Source organism: Stigmatopora nigra, chromosome 6 (genome assembly GCF_051989575.1).
Source record: "Stigmatopora nigra isolate UIUO_SnigA chromosome 6, RoL_Snig_1.1, whole genome shotgun sequence".
Taxonomy (NCBI): Eukaryota; Metazoa; Chordata; class Actinopteri; order Syngnathiformes; family Syngnathidae; genus Stigmatopora; species Stigmatopora nigra.
Genome location: NC_135513.1, coordinates 4,706,786 through 4,730,082, shown reverse-complemented (window position 1 = coordinate 4,730,082; position 23,297 = coordinate 4,706,786). Strand labels below are relative to the sequence as shown.

At 40.7% G+C, this 23,297-nt stretch overlaps 1 protein-coding gene across 2 annotated transcripts; it reads right to left on the bottom strand.

Annotated features, from left to right (window-relative positions):
- Nucleotides 1-296: 296 nt before the first annotated feature.
- On the bottom strand, nucleotides 297-22,890 carry doc2g (double C2-like domains, gamma). 2 transcript variants are annotated; one of them, XM_077718217.1, is made up of 11 exons: nucleotides 22,595-22,888; nucleotides 20,372-20,768; nucleotides 18,872-18,951; nucleotides 18,429-18,503; nucleotides 15,484-15,593; nucleotides 9,855-9,981; nucleotides 9,482-9,538; nucleotides 8,943-9,067; nucleotides 5,774-5,855; nucleotides 5,128-5,224; nucleotides 297-3,127 (listed from the first exon to the last, which is right to left on the bottom strand). In XM_077718217.1, exons 2-11 carry the CDS (start codon nucleotides 20,748-20,750, stop codon nucleotides 2,988-2,990), a joined length of 1,272 nt encoding a protein of 423 aa, XP_077574343.1. In that variant the 5' UTR covers nucleotides 20,751-20,768; nucleotides 22,595-22,888; the 3' UTR covers nucleotides 297-2,987. The 2 variants fall into 2 exon arrangements, with proteins under 2 accessions (XP_077574343.1, XP_077574342.1); XM_077718216.1 differs by lacking the exon at nucleotides 297-3,127 and having other exon boundaries at nucleotides 3,196-5,224; nucleotides 20,372-20,656; nucleotides 22,595-22,890.
- Between the last annotated feature and the right edge of the window lie 407 nt (nucleotides 22,891-23,297).

Sequence of the window (23,297 nt, the reverse complement as noted above, 5' to 3'; positions counted from 1 at the left end):
TGTTGATAAATGATGGCTACAAAGCCTCAGTCATGCACAGATTCAGCCAAAGGGACTTTTGTATATGACCATGACATGTTTTTTTAACAGCTCCTTTTTCTTATCGTTGCCGCTCAGTGAAGAAAAATGAAGTAAACACTGATCTCAGGATTGCTAATTAAGTCTTTGCATCACGAGCATCCAAGGACAGACTGTTCGTATAAAGATGTATTCCACCAGCTGTAAACAACATTTCTTCCATAAATCAAATGACAAAAAGAATTCACAAACTGATAAATTACGAGTGTGAATCGGCCTGCAGGAAATAAAAGTTGCATCATTTATTGATTGATATTGCACACTTGAATTAACAATGAAAAGCTTGCTACCTCCCTTACATCAATCTTTCTGCATATTGTGAGCATGCAGCAAAGTCAATGTACGAAGGCATAAACACTCACGGGATGCTTCGTTAAACACGCAATCAAAAGAGAACCGATACAAAAGCTGAATAACAGCACTGATCATCCTTTTTTTTTTTTGGGTCCGTTAGAACAATACAAACATTTCTGATGTGACGTCGACACAATTTCATAAATATAATGAAGACTAGGCCGACACTATCACTCAAAAATGAGCTTCCTTGTCTTTGCGAGCAATATTTTTTAACCTCCTAAGACCTGGCATCCATATTTTGTGTTGTCAAAGACTACAATGTTAAATTTTGGCATTCATTTATGATGTGGACATCATTTTTTTTCTCAAAAAATACATCATGGAAAAAGATAATTCTTCAATTTTACACTCATCAGCTCGCAATTAACCCAAAAACATCAAAGAGAAAATGAAAATGCATGCCTTGGAGGAGTCTGGGTCTTAAAAGGTTAAAATACAGTCTTTGTATTGGATCTCATTGGATTGTGCGGTTGCATTCATTTTTTTTTCTGAGCTATAAGATGACATAATTATCATTGCAACCACTGGAGGCAGCAGAGTGTTTCTCTGCAGTGTGCTGCTTTCTTGTATCCTTTTGTCACATACACACACTCAGGCGTGCACCCCTCATAAAACAGACAATGTGCTTCTTGAAGTTCAATTCTGACGTTGCAATCGGGGCACAATTTGAAAAGAGATGCTGCACAGACAGAAAATGAAGGCCCTGAAATTCTCCAAGCCCGGGCCACACACACACACATGCACATAAACCCCCCGACACACACACACACAGACGACAGAGTCACAAAGACAATGAAAGACAAACGGTTCAAAATACTGACATGTTAAAGGAACAAATCCATCGATTGGATCCATTTTGTGCTTCAAAACAAGTCCGTGTTACATTTCAAGACAGTAGTTGCGATAGTGGATGGACGTTGGGCCTGATTTACTCAAGGTTTGCATGTGCAAAAATAAAAAAAATGGGTTGATAAGAGATACAGGAGCTGATTTATTAAATGTTGGAGAAGGAGCAGATGCATTAGATGACATTTAGCACGCTCAATGTTATTTAATCAACCTGAGACAAATATTAAAGGCTGCGTTTGCGTCCTTGAACATCTCCCCAGAATGGCAGAACGCAAAGCAGGAGAACTTGTTCGTGAGTGTAAACATTGAAATCTCATGGACAAAAATCATTGTGTCAATTTCGGAATGCCATTTTGCAGCTTATAGAGCGGACTGACTCATCGAGGTGTCACATGATGGAGTGTTAGATGACAAAATTCATTCTAAATTCTGCGTTTGCAGAATATGACATCAAATTGCCGCACACTAAGGACAAGTTCAATCAGTGAAAAGTAAACGTCAAAATCTGTCATTTTTGACACCTCCTCTTCTAATATCATTGATGGGTTTAAACATATGGCATGTGGGCCGGAAGTGGTCCGGACAGGGGTCTAATCTTTTTCTGCTTAACAGGAACTGTGTAGTTCCTTCCCAGAATCAGATGCTTTTATCTTGACATTGGCCTCTCAAAACCAGAAATTGTGATTTAGGTGAACTTGCACTTCCAGAGTAAATGGCGACATCATTGGCAGCATCACCGAGGAAGTGACACAAATTCAACCGGAAGGGACTAATGGTTAGGAAGCAACTGAGAAATGCCCCAAAGATCCATCCATTTAAGGAAGTCACCCAAAAGTACCCTAAAATCATAACAAAGTGACGCAAAATGAATTCATTAGCAAACATTGAAGATAATAGATGTCCATTTCACTTCAACTGTGAGAACCATTTTCGGATATCTTCTCTTTCAGAGCCATTAACATCGCTTAGATGTCCAATCCAGTTTGACTGGTATCCATTCCATCCATTCAAATGTGCAACTTGACTGGTGAAAATGGATTGGATGTAATAGCGCCTTCAAAGATAGGCAGCGAGTTTTGTGCCCAAAAATAATCTGTTCCAGCCCACATGAGATCTAATTGCCATGAATGTGGCCCTGCGAACCAATTTGAACAAAACCCCCCTTGGCCTAAACCATCTTTTGATTAAACGGCTGTTATGCAAGTTTCAAACAATCTGTTTGATGGATTTTACAAGGACTTTGGAGCAAAAAAATGGCAACCTCAATACCGTGATCGTCGTGTTGGCAATATATAAGCGTGTACAATCAAGTTAATGCCATCTCTTTGACATTTGAGTAAATCAGGCCCAAAAGGGTCACACAGATTCCCGCACCTGCTGGCCTTGAGTGAATTCTGGTCTCGTTATTATTTGTACAATCGAACAAGGACATAAGAGCGACTTCCACGAGGTCTCAATGACAAAGTAGTGTTTACACTCATGAGGACAATTTGGTTTACCTTAAAAAAATAAACACCACACCTTATTTACATCACTGATGTCAGAATGAAGATCATTTACAAATAATCCATCACGTCGTCATTCCATGGTGAGATCTCACATTACTATTATTGCATGTTGTTTACGTTTGTTTCGATTTTCTTTCCCGGGGCTGGCGGTGGTGTAGCGGCTTTAATGGCGCCCGGGTTGGGCTGGGTTGCCATTTAGTCCGTTTTGTCGCTGCTGGGGGCCCCTTGCTGCGTGAGCGTATGCCAATACTCCACTTTCTTCCCTTTGTTTTTGAGACACTCGAACCAGTGTCTGAGTCTCTGTCCACTCGCATTGATTCCCAACTCCACACCACCTGGAATGCAAAAGGCCCAAGCAGATGACAGAGTATAAGGGCGCGAACTGGACCAAAGCCGGGTGGGATGAAAGATGTTGGCTGGCGAGCCTGGAGAAAACGTGACAGCTGATGGGAGGGAGGTGACAAAATGTGCAGGAAAGAAGCCAGGTGATGGGGCAACAGACTGCAAGAGAGAGTGTCACGGTCAGCCTTTCCCTTGGCTGCCATTGGACGATGAAAGAAGCATGAAATGTCATAAAATAGTATTATGGCAATGGCGCCTTTTAACGGCGGGCTACAAAACGACAGCCGCGAGCGAGCAAGCGCTGTTTGTTGAAGTGCGACTCGTCTCAGCCAGGAAATGAATTCCGCCCGGGACCACGCTGGCGGGAAGAGCCGTTTGTTCCCCGCATTGTCTTTATGATCTCATTGCAGAGACGACGTCTGGATCTGTTAAGGGAGCTTCTGCACGACGACGACCCCGGGATGCTAAGATAAGAAATGGACAGATGTTCCCTGAGCTTCGGGGCCGCCTGGGACGTGCTGGGCGACCAATCGAGTGATGACAAAGTTAGGTTTGACAGCCAGGTTTGGAGAGGAGCAGGTGTGCGGCACTCTGGCAGATTTTTGGACCATTGCGTAACCTCCCGAGTACTGAATGTTTACTCTCTCTTTACCCCAGTGACGGGAACTTCAAGGGCGCCAAGTGGATGCAACATCTGAGTAATTATCTGGGTTTTAAATGAGTCATTAATTAGTCATTGATTGGATTATGGGCACCACAGCATTCTAATAGAACTAGGATTACAGGTTTGAGTTTGGCTGCCAGTATAAAGTGAATTCAATATGGTAAAAAACAGGTTTTTCTCAATCAAAGGACATTTTTATCGTCTCTCCAACAACACACAATGCCACGTAAATTACAACGCTGTCAAATATGTTTACCGTACATCTTCATGGAGTCGGTGCCTGGCATCGACAACGCTGGCGGGCCCAGATGTTCCCATTTCAAAGCAGCTGGCGGTTAATGTGTGCCAACTCTCCTATTTAAAATGGAATGATTTCTCTGGCTGTCAATGGCAGTGAACGAGTTAAGCAAAGATTTATTGGATCCCCCCCACATATCAGCCCAGTTAAACCACCATTAACAGTTATTACTCAAATTCCAAGTCCCTGCCAGGGTTCTTCATCTACAATTGTCGTTTCCTTCCCAGTGTCAAGCACCAATTAACCTTAAGGGCACGTTTCCGTCACAAAATCGGCAATTCTGCCAGTCTGGAGAATGTTTGTTTTCTGGGGCTGCTAAACTAATAGTTTTCCGTTCCCCACGGCGACAATACCTCACCTAACGATATTGACAACGAGTCCCGATGACCATCCCGAGGGCTCAGTACACCTGACATGTTTTAAGGCTCTCATCTGAACACGGTGTGGGAGAAAAGGACAGGTGATATTTTTCCCTTTGCTACCATGCTGCTTTCCAATCACTTCTCAATCCGCCACGTTTTTCATCCAGAGGATGTCCACAGCAGGCCATTCTCAAGGCGTTCGGTAGAATTGATTCAAGAAACGGAATGTGCGAACCACCGAGCCGACAAAATATTTCTTAAGCCTCTTATTTCCTTTGCTAGATCAGTCAGACTCCCCGTGCATGCTAATGAGCTCTCCTCTCCTAGCACATTTTTTTTATGGATCCCTTTTTTTTATGTATCTTTTACTTGTCTCTCCCTCCACCCACGCATGGCCTGGTTTTGATAGTCCCTTAAATCGGCGTCCTTTTTCACTCTATCTTTCACTTCTTAAGTGTTACATTTTCCTATTTCCTGTTATATTTCCTCTGTAGTTCTACACTGTATTGTCAAAAAAACTTGCTTTATCAGGAAAGATGCTGATGTTGGACAAGAATCTCATTTAACATCAAACACCTGGACTAGATAAGTGTGATTTCATTAAAAAAAAATGCAGTTTCAGTATATTTGCCCATATTTTAAGCAATGCCGTGTGGTTCGCCATCTCACCTATAAAGTCATTGCTCATTCCCAAATCGTAATCCCACACTGAGATCTCAAGAGTTTTCTTTGCCAGTAAATCCAGAGTCACATCGTAGGAAAACTCCTAAATGAAATAAAGACAAAAGCAAAATTGCATATGAAGTGAAATGTGTGTGATCCCACAGAGCAGATCAAAGTTGTTTGTTTCAGGAGTTTAATCTGCTTATTTAGAGCCTTGACACCCTTTTTTGTTCGTATTCCAAGCCTTTTTTTTCCTGTGGCCTCATTTATTTCATGTTAATTTGGAGGGGTTACGCAAAGTTTAAGTTATTATCTAACAACTTTATTTAAGCCTTAGTAAATTTAGATTGTACTTGCTAAGGAACAGTATAATGATTAATTAGTAGTACCATATTGTTCAGACGAAAAAGGGACTCCAGAGACTGTTGCAGTCACCAAAATTGGATAATAAAGAAGTCAAAACATCAAGGTTGAAATGAACTTTAAAAGTTTTTGGTTAAACCCAACAACAAGAACTAAGATTTTAAGATAATTTTTAAAAAACATAACTCCATAATACGGCACAAAATCAGTCCTAACAAACTGCCCATTAACCTTTGGTGGATGGTACACACCAATAAGAAGAGTCCAATGCTTTTGCATAAGCGTGTACCTCATTGAATTCTGGGTTGAGGGTCTTTTTCTTCACTGTTGTCTTGTACTTGGACTTCTTTCCCATGTCTGGCTGTAAGATTCTAAAAACACAACAAGAACTATTGTTAAATATTAAGAAAAATGAAGAACTGAAAAGGCAGCAATAAATTGTGGCACTATATGCAAATATTGAATAAAAGTATAACCTTTCAACAAATTGATAATTATCTAATATGAACTAATATAATACCCAAATATATAATTCCAGCGACTATTCAAGGAAATACAGGTTGGATTTAAAATTAATATGTTGACCCCTTCGATTAAAAAGGCACATTCTTACTTATTTTACCTCCAATTAGCTTTTGTTTTGGAAAAGATCAACCTTGTACTTTCTACCCATATTTGTCTTATTCCAAACTCACAAAGATGGCTGACCTTCCGACTTGTATCACAAACTTCTATCAGGTCAACTTTCCAAATGAATTAAATGAATTAAATGATACATAAAAAATAATTTCTTCCACCGATTTCTATAACGAAAGTCATTTATCCATCCACCTTTCATCTCCTACTTGACAATAACCCTTGCTGAACGGTGCAAAATACATCCAAAAAGTTTCCAGGTAAGTCTTTTGACTTTGTCCTTAAAGTCCTTTAGACAAAGAAACGCAAGATACAGCAGATCACAGTGAGATTCTCATCTCACCGCAATTGGAGGGGCTCATACGCTCCGGTAAAGCGGGACCAGACGGCTCGCCGGAGGGCCGTTGGTGTCATTTGTGTTCATTCTGAGTCACGATTTTCAGGTGGTGCACTATATCATCTCTCGCCTTTCCCACTGGTGACTGACATCTGATGGTAAAATGATGTTATTCCCCATATGTTTGTGTCAGCAATGAAAAAGATTGCAGACAATTTTCTTTTCAATCCTTCTGCTCCAGGAGAGAAAGGCAATACTTGTCAAAAGTTCCCTCCGTATAAATAAACTGGCCTTTTCAAAACAAAACCTTTGTTCACCAGGAAGATGAGGTGAAAAGTAATTTCAGAAAGCTAGCAGCAGGGTTCTGGAGGGTGGTCTTACCCCCGAGCTGTGCTCAATCTCATTTTGCATGACCTACAATGCAGCGCAGATGGAGGAATTCCAATTTGCACTTTTCCCAAAATAAATGAATGAAACCTGGACAATAGCGACACCACTTCCAAAACCGTTCTATACAGCTGCAATTCAACTGTGCTGGGATTCAATGCGCCAAACAATTCAGAAAACAGGAAGCTGGCCTCTTGAGATAGGAAGGATTATTCCTTCCATTTAAAAAAAATGTTTAGTAGACCAACGCTGGGATATCCTGTAACTAACAAGACATTTCCACGCTCCACTGAGAGGAAAGCTTAACTGTGACTCACTGCTATGTTGCTTTTTTTTTTTCAAAACAAATCATCATGGCAAATGAAATTCACTGGGTTAGAAAAAAATGTGATCAAGAATCATTTTACATCACGGAATCCTGAGTTGAGATCTGTTTTTTCAGGTCCAAAACAAAACCAAGAAAGTTTTTTGATGAATAAAGTACTAAGAAATATCCTTCACAGTACCATAAATGTGTTTTTCGCAGTGAATTGTGAGCAAATACAAAAGTACTGTGTTATTATTTTAATGTAGCATAACTCGCCTTTAAATATAATGTAAATAAATGAGACCATTTTATACCTCATTGCTTTCCCCGAAAAAGTAACAGATAAATAAAATGAACTAATTAAAAGAAAAACAAATAACGCAGTACATTCTCACTTATAATATACTATTAGCTAAAGTGCAGTTTAATTCCTATTAATTATAAACCACCGAGGTAATGAATTTTTTTTTAAAAAGGGAGGAAAACATGCGTCAAGTGGGATTTTCCTATTGTTGTAAAACACTCTCCAAAGTAAAACAAAGCAACATAACCATTTAAGCCTTAAATGGTTATGTTTCTTTGTTTGGCTTAAATTTTAAGTACTAAGGAAACAAATCTCTTTTGTAATGTAATAAAATGGTCCCATTCCAGAACGTTAAACGCTCCTGATTTTAAGACAGCATGTCGTAAACTACCAGCCATATTAAAGTAAACTCAATCAATGATGGTCCCTAGATGACAAAACACTCATAAACAGTGGTACACATACCAATGACACAGGTACAAATCAGTAAAACAAAAAAAAAGCAGACTTAAACGAGTTTTCTATTGAACAAAATAAAATATTCGATGAGGAAATATAATATAATGTCATAAAATGGAATGAGAAGCTGGATTTGAACCCAGGACCTCAAAGCTGTGAGGCCGACGCACTAACCACTCGCCCCACCAGGCTGCCTAACCCAGGATCTCATGTATTAAACAAAAAAAAACCCAATGCCTTAATGCAAAATAAAGAGATATCAGTATTATCATTGAAATTCTTTCCTAATGGCATCATTCTGCTTATTACTCACATAAAAAACCCACTTACCCCCATCCTCCCCCTTGAAAATGAAAACCCTTCATTGTGCGCTTCTTCACTGACTCATGTGCCATTCTAGATATTTCCAGCCAGTCCATCACTAATGGTCAACACTTTAACCTCCGTGAGAGATACACAGAAACCTGTCTAATATACACGCTTTGAAAGTGTGAAATGTTATCCACATTCTCTCTCGCTCGCTTGAGTAACCCTCAAGAGGACCCAGTGTGGAAAAGCGTAAACTTTCCTTTTGGTGTGTCATTTCACAGAAAACAACTTTTCTGTTGTAATAAAGTAGGAAAACAAAAATAGAATGTTGTTACCTGTGGTGCCGATGCTGTATAAATAACAATGCCAGTATATTTTTTATACTATCATCATATATAATATATTATATATATTACATTATGTATTTTATATTACTAACTTCTTTATTTCCTATTTATTTATGTCCAAAATGTATTTTTCTGTCTGTATTCTAACCCTCTTGCTACTGTGACAATGTTATTTCCCAAATATGTGATGAATAAAGTAATCTAATCTAATCTAATATTTTGACAGTGTTTTTTCCCCTAGACACATCTAGAAGGAGGATGGTGGACCATATAATGCCCTATATGCTGCAGCAACATTAAATCCAGTGTTCAGTGTTTACATATGCAAATAAAGAAAGAGTTTATTCCTAAAAAGCCTCTTATGTGACTCACATTTTGACAAAAGGGTCAGAGTAGCCATTGGAGTCCATGGCGGCCAGATGGGCGCAGCGTATGATCCCGACCAGCAGGCAGCCCTTCTCCGTGTTATAGCACAACGACACCAGGATTCGTCCTCGCTGCCCACAGAGAACAAACACACACAAACACACACACCTTATACAAAGTGGAAAGCCCACTGCAGGAAAGACCCAATAAAAAAATGTACCCAGAGAGAATTAGAATGACATTGTTCTATGTAAGCATGACGCATGTACTGTATAAAAGTGTACACTGTAGTTAAAAGCTTTGTCTGGGCTGAGGAACATGACACGGTTTTGTTCTCCCGTGAGACTATGAGCTATTAACTCCTGTCTCCAAAATCAGGAGACGGCTTTCCATTATAGCCAGAGTAGAACCATAGCGGCTCGTCCTACCTACGGTGCCCATTGTTTATCCGTCATGCATTTTTCCTATGTGATATTGCACGGTGAAAGATAAGAGACTATTGTAGATGGAGGAAATTATTCTTGATCAAAAGATAAAGCTGGTACCTCCTCTTCTGCCACCAGCGTTCCCGGCTCCACCGCTTGACTATTGGCTTCTTTGTTCTGAAACGAAATCAAAGCGTGATACCAGAACGAATACAAGCTATCACAATGAATGTATACGTACAACACAATAAAGACGACACGAAATAAATGCAATGTAGCAAATGAAATTGATGAAATCTTTGTTGGATCTATTGACTTACTGCAAATAATAATGACCAGAAAGACCATAACATTGCCTTATTGCACATGTTTCATTATTGTCTTTTATAGCAATACAATAGATGAACAAAACAAGCATTTAAACAGAAATTCTGCTTGTACAAAGACAATTGTGAAGAATAATCTTCTATACATAGATCGTAAGTGTATGTACCTGTGCAATTCTCTCCAAGCCCATATTGTAACGCTTGTTCTCGCCTTCTCTGAGTTTCTTCAGGGCAACTCTCACCTCACCGATGAATTCGTTCCGTCCAAGTCGGTCCATATCGCATACACACAGCCTACGAGACATGAACACAAATCAAGATGTTTTAGTGCCAATGCAAAGTAAACATTTAGTGAAAAAGCTCAGCCTCAAAACTGCCAATCAAAGCAGGTTTTAAACAATACATTAAGATCACTTTAGTTTAATACAACACATTGTGTAGCAGGGAACCAACAAATAATCCATTGACCAAGGCTGAGTCAACTTTATAAAAAATACGTTGGATCGTATCATACATTTTCAATGAGTTCCACAATGAAAATGAATGTGACACCGTAAACAAAGAAAAATTAGTAAAGGAGAGAATGCCATTGCTTGAGCAAACATACGTTAGTTCTCCTTCCAATCCCATTTTCACAAGGAATCGACAATCCTCTGTCGATAAATCAATGGTAGTGTACCACACCAATACTGTTGCCAACCCACTGAGAGTGTATATAAGTGATCACCAATACGTGAAACACTGTCATTCTGATTGACTGAGTATGATTAACTGGACATTTATTTACATTAGGTCATTCATTCACAAAACACCCAGATTTTGAAAACTGCGGCTTTGTCAAGCTAAAATCCATGTCCCTTTAGAATGGACAGTAATGTGGGTGCTATGCCATCAAGGATTTCATTCACTGAGCACTCCTTTCCAAGCAGCTGGTGGTGACGCTTTCCTGTTTTCTCAGATGACATAAACAAACACAACCTTCCTCCTTCAACTCTTCCTGTCTTTTTGGCAGCGTTAGTCCATAATCCGCGGAATAACTCTAACTCATGATCCCGGCTGTCTGGAAATGTATATTCCTCAGGTCCATTACATGCGTGTAGTATGGCAGGGTGATGAAATGTCATACTTGGCACGGAGCCTCCATGAAAATCCTCGCCTTCTCGCACCCACATTTTTCTTCTAAAAGCCAAACAGATGCTCCATGAAAACATAATTGTCCATTTTTTTCCCGTTTTTCAATTTGCAGAATTGCTTATCTGCTGAAATACAAATACAAGTGTGAAATATGAAGTGCAGCAGCTTGTGCAATGGCTCATAAAAAACTAAGATAGCCCAATAGACGTACACCATGCTAAAACCATGGCACTACAACGGAGAAGGCAAATGTAAATGGATCTTACTGACCATAAAAAAAGCCGGAAAACATTGATCAAGGTGGACTATCTTTCCTGATAATCATCCCTCTTATAGCTTAGGAGAAAATAATTTAATAAGTTGTTATCAATGCAATGTTTTTACTCTAAACTAATTTGACATCCAACTATAACTGTTTTATGGTTTGTGGTCAAAATAATGAAGTATACAAAAATATCTAAACTTTACTTCATTAATTTCCCCTACTGCATATCCTTACACAAGTACCGGGGGTGCTGGAGCATATCCAGGGAGGGGCACCTGAAATTCTTTCCAGTTTATCGCAGAACAAAACAAGTCAAACAACACTCCTACTTAAGAACAATTATAGTGTTCAACCAGCCTAGAATGAATGTTTTGGGGGAAATGGGAGGAAACCATAGTACCAGGAGAAAACCCACGCAGGCATTGGATTGGATTGGATTGGAACTTTATTCACTGAACCATCAAGTGGCCCAATGCTTTCAATTTGCCAACAAAATGTCCAGAATCTAACTTCTGATCAAAATCAAAAAATCCCCCAAGATTCTGTCTGCACCTGGCGCCATGTCTCACCTAGGGCAGCTAGCAGCGAATTTCATCTTCGGCCTGCACCCAGGACTGAATCATGTATCACATTTGTCTTTATCTCACCATGGCAGAGGGTGGTAAAAGTCTATTAGAAAGTCTGGCGTAGAGATGGAAAGATAGAAGAAAATGGAAGAAAGACAGCAAATGAAACACACAAAACGTGTGATGTCTTCATGAAAGCACCTTCAAATCTCTGTCCTCTCTTAACCCGCTCCTTGGCGGTCATTCTAGCGGTGAAATCTGAAAAACGACCCCCGTATTTCACCAGTAGCTTTCTTGAATGCGCATTTCACAGGCATTTTCCTGCTCAATGAGATGCACAGAAATCGCTACAGGGGAAACTATTTCAAGTCTACGTTATGACTGTCACAGCTGCCGAAATCTTTTCCAGGACTTCTCAGACCAGAAGCGAATAACAGCGACTGATGGAGTTTGACTCTTCTTTGGGTTTGTTTTGGAAAGGACGTCCTGACGAAATGCCAAAGCAAAACAATAAAACACATTTAAATTCCCCACTTTAAACGCAATCATGTCAGTGATGTCCCAAGTCCTACAAAACAGACTCATGTTCATCGGGGGGAAGATTAATTCCATCTGTCACTCGGTCTGACTTTTCAATCAAGACCTGAGCACCTCAGGCAGCCTTCCTGCATCAATTAAAGGATTAAAACTGGTAGGAGGCCAGCTGTGAAGTCTTCACCGAGGACATTAATTAGTTTATTCAGCTTGTTCATGCTTAAAACCACTGGGAAATTTCATTCGATATCATAGTAATGTGCTGGATTTGTTAAAGTAGATACTGCACATAGGGTATCCTATATTTAATTATCAGTTGGATGTATTTTGACATTATATAAAGTACACTATACACAAATAAATGCCAAGAAAATCCTTTTCTTCAATTAATACTGAGTGTATTGTTTAAAAAAAGGAACCTGAAGATGTAAGCTGCAGAAAATATCATATACATTTTCGGACATGCCAGCAGGAAACAAAATACTACTCCATTGATTCTTCTCGTGAAATAGGGCCAAGCAACCTAATAATAACAACCCATTAGGGGAATATCGTTAACTTCTCAAATCCTCATTCACCTCACTTAGTACAAATCTATGCAATATAAACCGCATTGCAATATTACCGAGGTAATTCTGAACCAAATTCAGCTCTTCTATATTTTTTTTGTTGAGGCGGCAATCTGTTTAAGCAGCAATTGCCCGTGAATTAATTGCATTCTTGCTGGCGGCTGTCAGTTAATAAAATCAACTGTGCCAGGTTTTTTTTTTTTTTGTCATTTGAAAATGTAATTAATAAAATTCAACTGGTCTGGTTGTCTTTTGTGGACTTTGCCTGTTTTCTCTCCATTTGTTGGGGTTGTTATTAAAACATCCATTGCAGGTTTAGTGAAAATTCAAAATGTCAAGAGGAATTAATGTGAGTTGGAATGCCTGTTTTTTAATGCATTAGGTGTTCTAGCTTTTGGTTGTCAAGATGTTTACGTTGTAAGTCGCTAATCTGTGATCCAAATGAGAATTGGAAAAAAAATGAAAGGTATTTTGAACCTCCTTGTACTAGCAAAAAAAACAACAACAGTTTTGCTGCTTACAATCTACTATACAACCGTGAAGTTAATCCTTTTTTTCCCTTTTCTGATATCATCGCATAGGTTAAACGGTATGGAAAATGAACGAAGGAATGGACTACTTTAGTTTTACGGACCTCATGCTGCGGCTTTAGTCATTGGTAAAGATTGGTTAATTATCGTGACGGTTCCACGCCATCGGGCTCTTCCCTCGAGAGTACTCGGCTCACGTAGCGTGTGGATCAAACAGCGCGGCACCCCGCTTGTCGCCTTGCTCAGCCAAGTAGAATTCACCAGTGCATTAGCCAGTGAGCAAACATCTCTCCATGGATAACCCTCTATTTTGCCATTCCTTGACACTACTTTGCTCAATGTGGAATGAGTACAAAGTCTCTTCATTGGCTGAGCCCTGGGGTTGGCATCCAAACACACTCCCCCAGAGTTTGATTAAGGGCCTCTATTCTCGTTATCTCTCATTTCTTTTCTGTCTTGTTCCTCAGCTCTTGTGGATTTAAGCTTTCCACTGTTTATCACCATCCTTGTTGTTTTTGTTGTCACTAAATTGCCATTTGCTAACTCCTCAGTTAAATCAAGCTACTACTTTCTAAGAGTCAGATTCCCTCAATTGACCCGTCATCTTCTTTTAGTTTAGCATCCTTAGTTTCTACAACCACAAGCCCTTATCTGTCACTTATCGTCAGTCACACTGCACCCTGCCCTGCGTGCTCACTTTGTTCATCTCTGGAGCCCCCCTTCTCTCTCTCACTTCACCCCTCGCATGACAACGGACATGCTCCTCCTCCTCCTTCTCCTCCTCCTCCACCACCACATCCTCCTCCACCACCACATCCTCCTCCCCCCCCTCTTTGGCTAGCCAGCAACACCATGCTGTTTGTGTCCTTGGGTAGAGGTCAGATGGGTTTTCTCTCGTTTGTGGGATCCCTGTTCACGCCACTGTGGCTGTTTGTGCACGATGACGCACTTGACAAAGTCAGATAAAATGTGGCTTTGGCTGTGGGAGATAAGTTTTGTCTGGGTGCGTGCGTGTGTGTCTCCATCCAGAACCATCCACGTGCAGTCCTTCCACTGATTGCCCTTGACGTACACACAGAAGGACACCAACACCAAAGCACCTGACTGGCTGCATTTGTGTGTTTGGTGGAGACAAATGTGCAAAGCGTGTGTGTGGGAACAGTCTTGGATTTCCTCGGGATAAACAAAGTCACCCAACACTATTACCAATCCACTGAGACACTATAAGTCAAACACTATATATGAGTATACATTCCCCAATGCAAGGTCTTTGAATCAGCTAGCGGGTGGTAGTTTTTGGGCCATGATAACAAGGTTTGACCTCAGCCTCTCCATATGGAGAGAATCTCCACACAGCTGACACCTGAGGAGTAGTGAAAGTGGGACAGTCGACTGCAATAATAAAGTAGGTACCTGGAAAACCCAAAGGAATGCACTCTGTGCTTATGGCCGTTTGGAGGCAATCTGTATTAGGGTGGCCATACATCTTTTTTTTTTTTTTTTAATGAAAGGATCGTCCAGAATAAAAATGGCTCTCCTGGCAGAGCAAGACACTTTTTGTCCTGCCTATATCACACTGCAATTTGTTCACGAGTGATCGCCGCGTTGAGTGCAGCAACGGGTAGCCAATGTTAAAGTCTTTTTTGACCTCGACATCCGATACGCTGTCAACTTGTAGATGTTGCTGAAATGAGTCATTTCTGTTGTAAAGCCAACTGTTAACTGGTAGGAATCATTGAGTTTACTTCAATTGTTGTCATTTGTGTTTGTCTGCTAGAAGTTAGCCATTTACTACATTTACTCGGCAATTGTTGTTAGTGATGACTCTTTTGTAAGTATTGTAGTATAAGTATCGTATTTGTATGTGCGAAATCCAGATAGAACAGGTATTTTGTGCACTTTTGTGTGCCCATCCCAATTTGCATCTGTTGTGTAGTTGAACAGATTTGATATCTATGGTTGTACTGCACAAGTGTTAGATAGACACTTACAAATGACCCTATGTCAGAAAAAAAAGATCTGGTCAAAAAACAAACAAAAAATCTGAATTACCTGCAATGTACTGAATTGTGATAGGATTGTTTATGTACAATATGGTGTATGGAGGTTTGTCTTGTTATGGGGAATAGACACAAGTTGAAAATCTAAATTTATTGGAAATGACTACCAAAATCTGTTGATCTAGTCCAGAGTCCTACCTGAGGGTTTTGGTGGTCATGTCAGCCGCTGTTATTCCATGATACACCAGTTCCTCATTCCATACCGGGTTTAATGTGTTCTTCAGAGTCTTTGTGCGAAGTTTGTTCGCCTGTTCGTAGAAACAAATGTAAGCAGCAATCTTGTGTTGAGGGAAATGAGAGAATTGTGCAAAGGGCAAGTTAGCAAATTCATCAGATCAAAGGAAAAAAAGAACAAGAGATTGAGCGGGGGAAAAAATGTCCGCCAAGGAATAATTTATCTCAGCCCACGAGATTTGGGACATCTGTTGAGAGAGCGTGAGAGGCCACGAGGCCTTCCTCTTCTCACCTGTCCATCTGTCTCCCTCACAATGTAATGAGGGAGCGCATCAGCACCAGTCTCAAATATGGCAGAGGTTTAAAATGTGCATCACAATCATAATGAAAATATAAAGCTTTCCGGGAAGTAAACTGCAGTCAGGCTCCTAATGGTTGCCCGGTCTCCTCGCTTGCTGCCTCATTTCCTACAGTTGCCTTCGGGATGTTTTCAGATTTGGCCATAAATTCTATGTCAATAACACAGGAAAAGGTTTCCAGGGACTGCCTATGTATTCTCTGTGGAAACATTGGCTTGGATTATCATGTGATCGACCTCTAGTGTACATTAAATGCAAAACAGAAAAATAAGATAATCTCAACACTTAAACATGGTGAGTGTCTGGGGCAGCTGTGTGACTTCAAGGCCTGGACAACTTGTTTTGATTGAGGGCTTCATCAATTTAGCATTTTGCCAGAAAATCCTGCAGATAAATGTTTGCCAATCATTTCAAACTGAAGGACAGCCTATGAATTATGAAAAGTGCATTTTTACAGCACTGCACTTATGCACTTAATGTACATTATGTATTCAATGTAGAATCGCTAATTCGTACAATAGCAGTAGTCAAAACTGTGCCCTAAATAAGGGAAAATTCATGTTGCTGCTCAATTTTGTTGGCACCACACTTGATAAATCAAGTGAAACTAAAGGGCCAATATCAATACATTCCAGTCAGTACAATTGTGTCTTATATTCCATCAGCCGTGTTGTACAGTCAGTATTACTGGTGTCCCAAAATTGCATGACCTACGACCAGTCTGCAACTGCATCAAAGAGTAAAATTGCTCCTCCATCACTTTCTCGCTCATGTCCAAGGCTCCCAAGATAAACACCCCATTTTTCATGACATTGTCCTCTTAGGCTGTGAGGGAGAGCCTCGGGGACCCTAAGCACTCTTCTTCCTACTTCTTTGTCTTTGTCTCTTTTTGTCTCCACATCACTGGCCCATCATTATTTACATTTTTTTGGTCATTTGAATAAAATAAGTCATATTTATTTGCTTTTTTTTTGCATCATTTGATTTGTTGGTCTAAATTTTATGGTGTAAAAACAGCATTTTCATGACAATAAGAAACAATATCAATTCCATTTAAAAAATGTCGCAAATTTGTCATATTATAAAATCCCAGCATTGGATTTAAGGCCTTTTAATTGATTTAATTTTATGATATCATGAATTTAGATTTAAAAATAGCAATTTCAACACACCAGAATATTAAAAAGTACAATGTAATTTTGGTATTTTTGACCATTTTGATGCGGAAACGCTTGAGACATTTGAATGAATCCATTTGATTAGATTGTCGCTAGACCATTCAGTGTCTTGTGACAGGCCTGCCAAATATGCCCAAATAGCATTGATTTATGGAGGAGGATGACGCCAGATGTGATTTTCAAGACAGATTGCTCATTGTGAAGATTGCTCGGGCAGGAAACTTGCTGACCGGCAGTCATAACGGAAAAGGATTTGTTTGGCTCTTCCAAAATAGGAAGGATGAGTGCTAGTACAACCCCACAGGCAATACTAGCCAAAAAACATTTCATGCACTATGAATCAGAATCTATAATGAGTACAATACATTTGTATATGTTTTATTTTTTATCATGTCAGCAGACCTATTGTGAACTGCTCTGAACAAGATGGAATAGAGTTTTCCTAATATGATAAAAAGTAAAGTCGGGCATAGAACGTGGAACTCTGTTTGCTAAACTCCATATTTCACACACATGGACTAGCAAGACAGGCACGAGTAGGCGTGCGCGTCCGTCATAGTCACTTCAGCGTGTGTGTGTGTGTGTGTGCGTTCCCACTTGTCAAGTGACGTGGCCCCCGTCTGGTGATGTTTAACTAGTAATAACGGGCCGAGGGTACTTACCTCCTTATTGACGCATTCTCCGCGTCCCACCCACCCAGCGCTCTAGTCCCATCAACACCCGACTGTTGACGTGAGCCGTGTAACAATCCTCCTTGTTTCCATGACAACCACCTGCTGCTGCCCTCCCCCGCCCCCCTCATCCCTTCTCTTACCCTCCCCGCTTCCCTCCCATCCCTTCTCGCCTCACAGAGTTGGTATTTCAAGGTCAAAAGAGGTCACGGCGGTACGGTGCCGCGTAGATAGCGGCGGCGCTGAGAAATATGCCGGAGAGAGCCATTGGACAAAAGCGGCGCCGGACCTCGCGATGGTTGCCAATTCGGATCGCCAGAGTTGCCTCATTCGACCTACGTATCATGGCTCAGCGAGCTTTCTCTCTCTTGTCGTAGCCTGACTTTCACATGCACCTCCAGCTAAAATGGCCAACAACAGGTTGCCAAAAGCATGGGGCTCCAGTTGTGGCATGTCTTATCTTCTCAACAGCTTGCGCAGGAAGCAAAACAAGAGCGGGGTAGCCGAGCAGAATATGTTTATAATCGACGAAGCGGCGTATTGTAAACAGGAGGAAACCCCCACTAGCTCGAGAAGACACGCTACTTTCGCCGTTTTCACGGTCAGGATGAAACCCGTTTGTAATTGTCAAATGGGTCGCTTGGGTCATATATTTTGTTTGTGTTCCATATGTCATGTCAGAGAGCGGACGGAAAAGTCACCTTGCTTGCCCCGGGGAGAAGATGAAGCTTGACGTATGGATCGGCAAGCCCATTGGAGTCCATGGCTTTCAGTCCCTGTGAACATACACACAAACCTAAAAATACTATTCCATACTCTAGATTTGAATGTGATGTCACCATACCCTGAAACAGTGTACACCAACAACAGGGTCAGAAAAAGACAGCAAACATCAAACATGGTGCTGCTGGCTGTTTTCCATTCTGTGCCACTGTTTCTGACTGCCCTCTCTTCAATTGTACTGTATTTTGCTCTCGGGACTTTTTCAAAAGGATTTACATAATTAAACTCATGTGACAGTTCACAATATATAGGGGTGCCGTGTCCTTGTTCCAAAGGCTATTTTGGGGCTATGGACTGTTTCCTATTGTACATTTTTTTAGGGAGACTGACATGCTATAGAAGAACTCAAAGTTGTGGTTACCTTTGCCTTGTTAATGGTGCAATGAAGGCAGTTATTTTCTTGATCAAACAGCAGGGTGAACTCCAATGTCCCCAAGTATGCTAGAAAGAGAATGACACCAATTACTAACAGGACGTGAATGTCGGCACAAATGCAAAAGCCCTGTCACAAAAATACTGTACTTTTCAGACGATAAGTCAAGCTCGAGTGTATGATCAATTGTTGAGGGAGTATTCTTTTTTAATCTGGAGTGCAAAACATTATAGAGGATAGCAGTGCTTCTCAATTATTTTCTCTTAAGACCCCCCAAGGAAACAGAAATCTTTTTGCATCCTGCTGCCTCCCTTCCTCATGCAACTATAAATGTATTCTTTTCATGAACTCATAGCATTATTTATTTGAAATACCATCTCAAAAGTCACATTTATTTATTTACACATATTCTATTCTCTTTTATTTGAGATCGAGGAGTTCAATCACTGGTGGGTTCCGACTTTCCTTTGTCGGGTGTGCATTTACTCCCCGGGTTTGTGTGGGATTTCTACGGGTACTCCACTTCCCTCCCACATCCCAAAAACATGCATAGTAGGCTGGTTGAACACCCTTTTTTTGATTTAATAACATGCAAAAATTAAGCAGTTAATGTATTGCATTTATGACAAAAACTAGTATAATGAAAAATGAATTTGTAGCTAGTCTAAAGCAACGCAATTAAGTATAATGTTATGATTAGCGAACGTCATGGGAGGTTTGTTTTGAGACACATGCCACCACCATCAAAGGGCCTGAATGAAATCAAGATCAATGTATCACTTAACAAGGAACTGTCACATCATATTCATGTTAGGCAAGGCTACACGCATAAATTGATGTTGACAGATAGTTTGATGTGGTTAAAAGAGCCAGGTAAGCGTGTTCAATAGAAATAAATAAGTATCGCACGTCCTGCCATGTGATTATTGTGCTTGCGCACATTTCGGTGTCATTGTACAAACAAGACGTTGTTCAGGCGTAAGGAAAACAATGGAATGCAGCAAATCTTACTATCATGCAATGAATAAAGTTATCCAATCCAATCCAATCTAATGTGACAAGGACACTGCCATCTATTAAAAGTGGATGAGCAAATACACTTAATTCAATGTAACTTGTTGATAGTTATACTCAAAAAAGTGTAGTCTAAACAACACAACCTGGTTTTGTAGACCAAATTCGGCCTCAATTCCAATCACTGCAAAACCCATTAAAATAATTCCTTTCTTTTTCATACCGCTGATGTTTGCGAACATCGCAGGGGGTGCAGGAGCCTACCCTAGCCAACTACCTGCACATAAATATGAATGGGTGTTTACTGTAGAAGGGGCATATGGTGACTTATTTATTATATTAAGATGATAAATTGGTCATGCGTGCATAAATATGACTCTGTTTTGAAGTTTTAGTGCTGGTATTTGTTTAGTTTTTCTGCCAAGCTTTTTAATTTCCATATAAATGAAGTAAAAGAGCAACTATTAAACTCACTGTCATCATCGTCGGAGTCAGCCGCTTCCTCCCTATCCCCATCGTTGTCCCCCCGCCGCTCGCTGTCTTTGAAGCCTCCACCCATCTCCCCGTTGAAAGTCTCCTCCTTCAGGATCTTCTTCTCCCTCGGAGGAGGCGGCGTGCAGGGGTAGTCGTGGAAACGCGGGAAGAAGTCCGAGATCTGCGGGATAGGGAGGATGGGCCCCGGGCACACGTTGATGGCAAAGTGCTCCTGCATAGAAATCTTGACAGGCGAGGGAGGAGGTGGGGCCGAGGGGGAGGTGGCTGAGGAGGAGGAGGAGGTGGGCGTGCAGGTGGAGGAAGCAGGGATGGTAAGGTGGGAGGCGGAAGGGGGCGGCGGGGGTTTGGAGACGCTCATGTGGGCTGCTGAGTGGGACTGGAATGAAAAGGGTGAGAAGCCAAATAAGCAGAGCGCAACTAAAGGATTCTTCCTCAACTTTTTTTCCACTGACCGACTTTGAAATGGACCCCGTTTAAATTCACATCACACCTTCTACGCTCACGTAGGGGCGGAAAAAAAAGAAAAAGAAACATATTCTGCTTTTCATCTGTCAAAGACATTCGGAGGTTTCAAACGCCAGCCTGTTTGCCACTTCAAGTGTGATTCGCACTTGGTGTCGAAGCGTCAAGTCTACACTTTGAAGGACTTTTTCCGACCTGAGCCCCAATATGTCGTTTGACTTCATTCCCCGCAAGCAATATTTAAATAATACCACCTCATTAACGTGTTTACCTCTAAATGAATTGTTTGCAAACTCCATTTAGCATTTCCAAGCCTAGTCACAGCAGTTAGTGTGTTTTTTTTAAAATTAAATATGTGCTTTGCCCTTAGGTTAATGATGATCTCATTAGCTGCCATTGACACTGATAGACGTCTAATCCATTTTAACTGGAAGACTAGCAGTGATCCTTCCCAAATTGAGCTACTGAAAATTCCATTTGGTCATTTTTAACTGAATGGCTGTGACTAATGCTGATAAATGTCAAATGTATTTTGACTGGGAGGATTGGCAGAAATCATTCACAAATTGAGCTACTCCTTCCTGATGTGACTATTATATCATAAAGACAAATTTAATCCATTCCTGTTTTTTTATGACTCCTGGCTAAATGGTCTCAATAACGATCAATAAGTGACCTTAGTATAATAGCTCTGTGATAAAATATCATGATAATCTGGACAGAAGATAATGAATCATTTCCAGGCATTTGTTATAGGAGGCGTGTCCGCAACCAACATGTTTTGTATACAAAGATGAGCATGTTTACTTCGATTACAATACAAATTATTTCTTAGGGGAAAACAACAATGGGGAAGTAAAAATCCAGTAATATTATTGTCAAATACGAATCCCCTTTTTGGGGGAACAAATGCACTTTTCTGCTCGTATAAATTGCTGTTTTTCACAATCTCTGCTATACTTCCAGTCCTCTCATTTCAAACACATTCCCAATCTATCACCATCAATGATTTAAAATATAGCACATTTGTCACGATTTCCAAGTCAAATTTCTCCCCTGAATAGCTAATCAGTCGAATGTTAAGCAGTCAAACAAGCAAATGTCTTCATAAAATGAGGATGATCATGAATTTTAATCATCAACATTTCAAGAAAAAACATCCACATTGAAAGAAATAACTGCAAAACAGTCCATGAGATATACAAATGACTATGAATGCAACATAACCCAGCGGGTACAATTAGTTCTGTTTATTGGTCTCATTGACTGATTATGACTCCCTGCAGTTGTTATTCATCAACTAACTTTATGAATATTTTCCATGTTTACCGCTTTATGTCTCAAATTGCGTCAGGTTAACAACCAAACCAAAAAAAAAAAAAAATCACAATAATACAGTTTCAACCCACCTGGTCACAAGCATACCCACAACCACAACTTAGTTGTAAACTCCCATTTGAAACATCATGCTTCCTTCCCACACCAACTGAATGAAACTCTCACCCCATTCCTCCCCCCATTTAACAAAGCCACCAACATCAGGACCCCATTGTCCAATTTCCATCACACAGTCATTTCCCACTGCATTTATGTAACGGCAGCCCTACATCACTCCTTGCTTATTACAATGACATCAACTAGCTCTTGGAAGCATGCATGGGGGGCACAAAGTCAGTCGCTCGGAGCCTCAGACATACTCAGAGGCACCCGCACGGACGCAGACAGCCACCAAATACATACCCAAGGCAGTCTTCATCTGTGCCAGCACTCCATCTTAACTGCTCTCACGCCTGCCTCTCTCACACACATACTGAGTCGCATGAAGACCAGCTTTGGAGTTAATATATCCCCCCTCTCTCTGGCTCTCTTCTACAAGGCTTGCTCTCTCCTCTTCTGCTCAGTCCCTCCCTCACTCGCCTTCCCCTTATTTGTCATGTATCCACTTCAATTTCTCATCAGGCGAGTGCAGTCGGTGGTTGTCATACACTGTACCCGCACTTTGTCGGACGCTTTATGGAGAAATGCTGTGTGGGAAAATATGAGAGAGGAAAAAAGAGAGAGAGAGAGGGAGAATGATTGCGGGTGTTTGAGAGAGAGAGAGAGAGAGAGAGAGATTGACCAAAAAAAAAAAGACGAGGAGATATGGAGAGAAATACTCGATAGTGAGGAAAATATGTGGTGCTTGGAGGGGGGGGGGTGGATATGGGGGACACGCCCACGGTAGGCAAAATGTAAAAAAAATTGGACTGCTGGAGGAACGGGAATTCAATTCAACATGTTGATTTACATGGGAACGATATACTTGGGCATGTGTGTATTAGGTGTGTGTCGACATCTGCTTTCATATTTGAACATGACGCAAAAATGTGATGTTTAGTCAATACTACTTCATATTAAATTCTTTTCATTTTATGGATATTTCAACCTGGCCTAACCCATGATT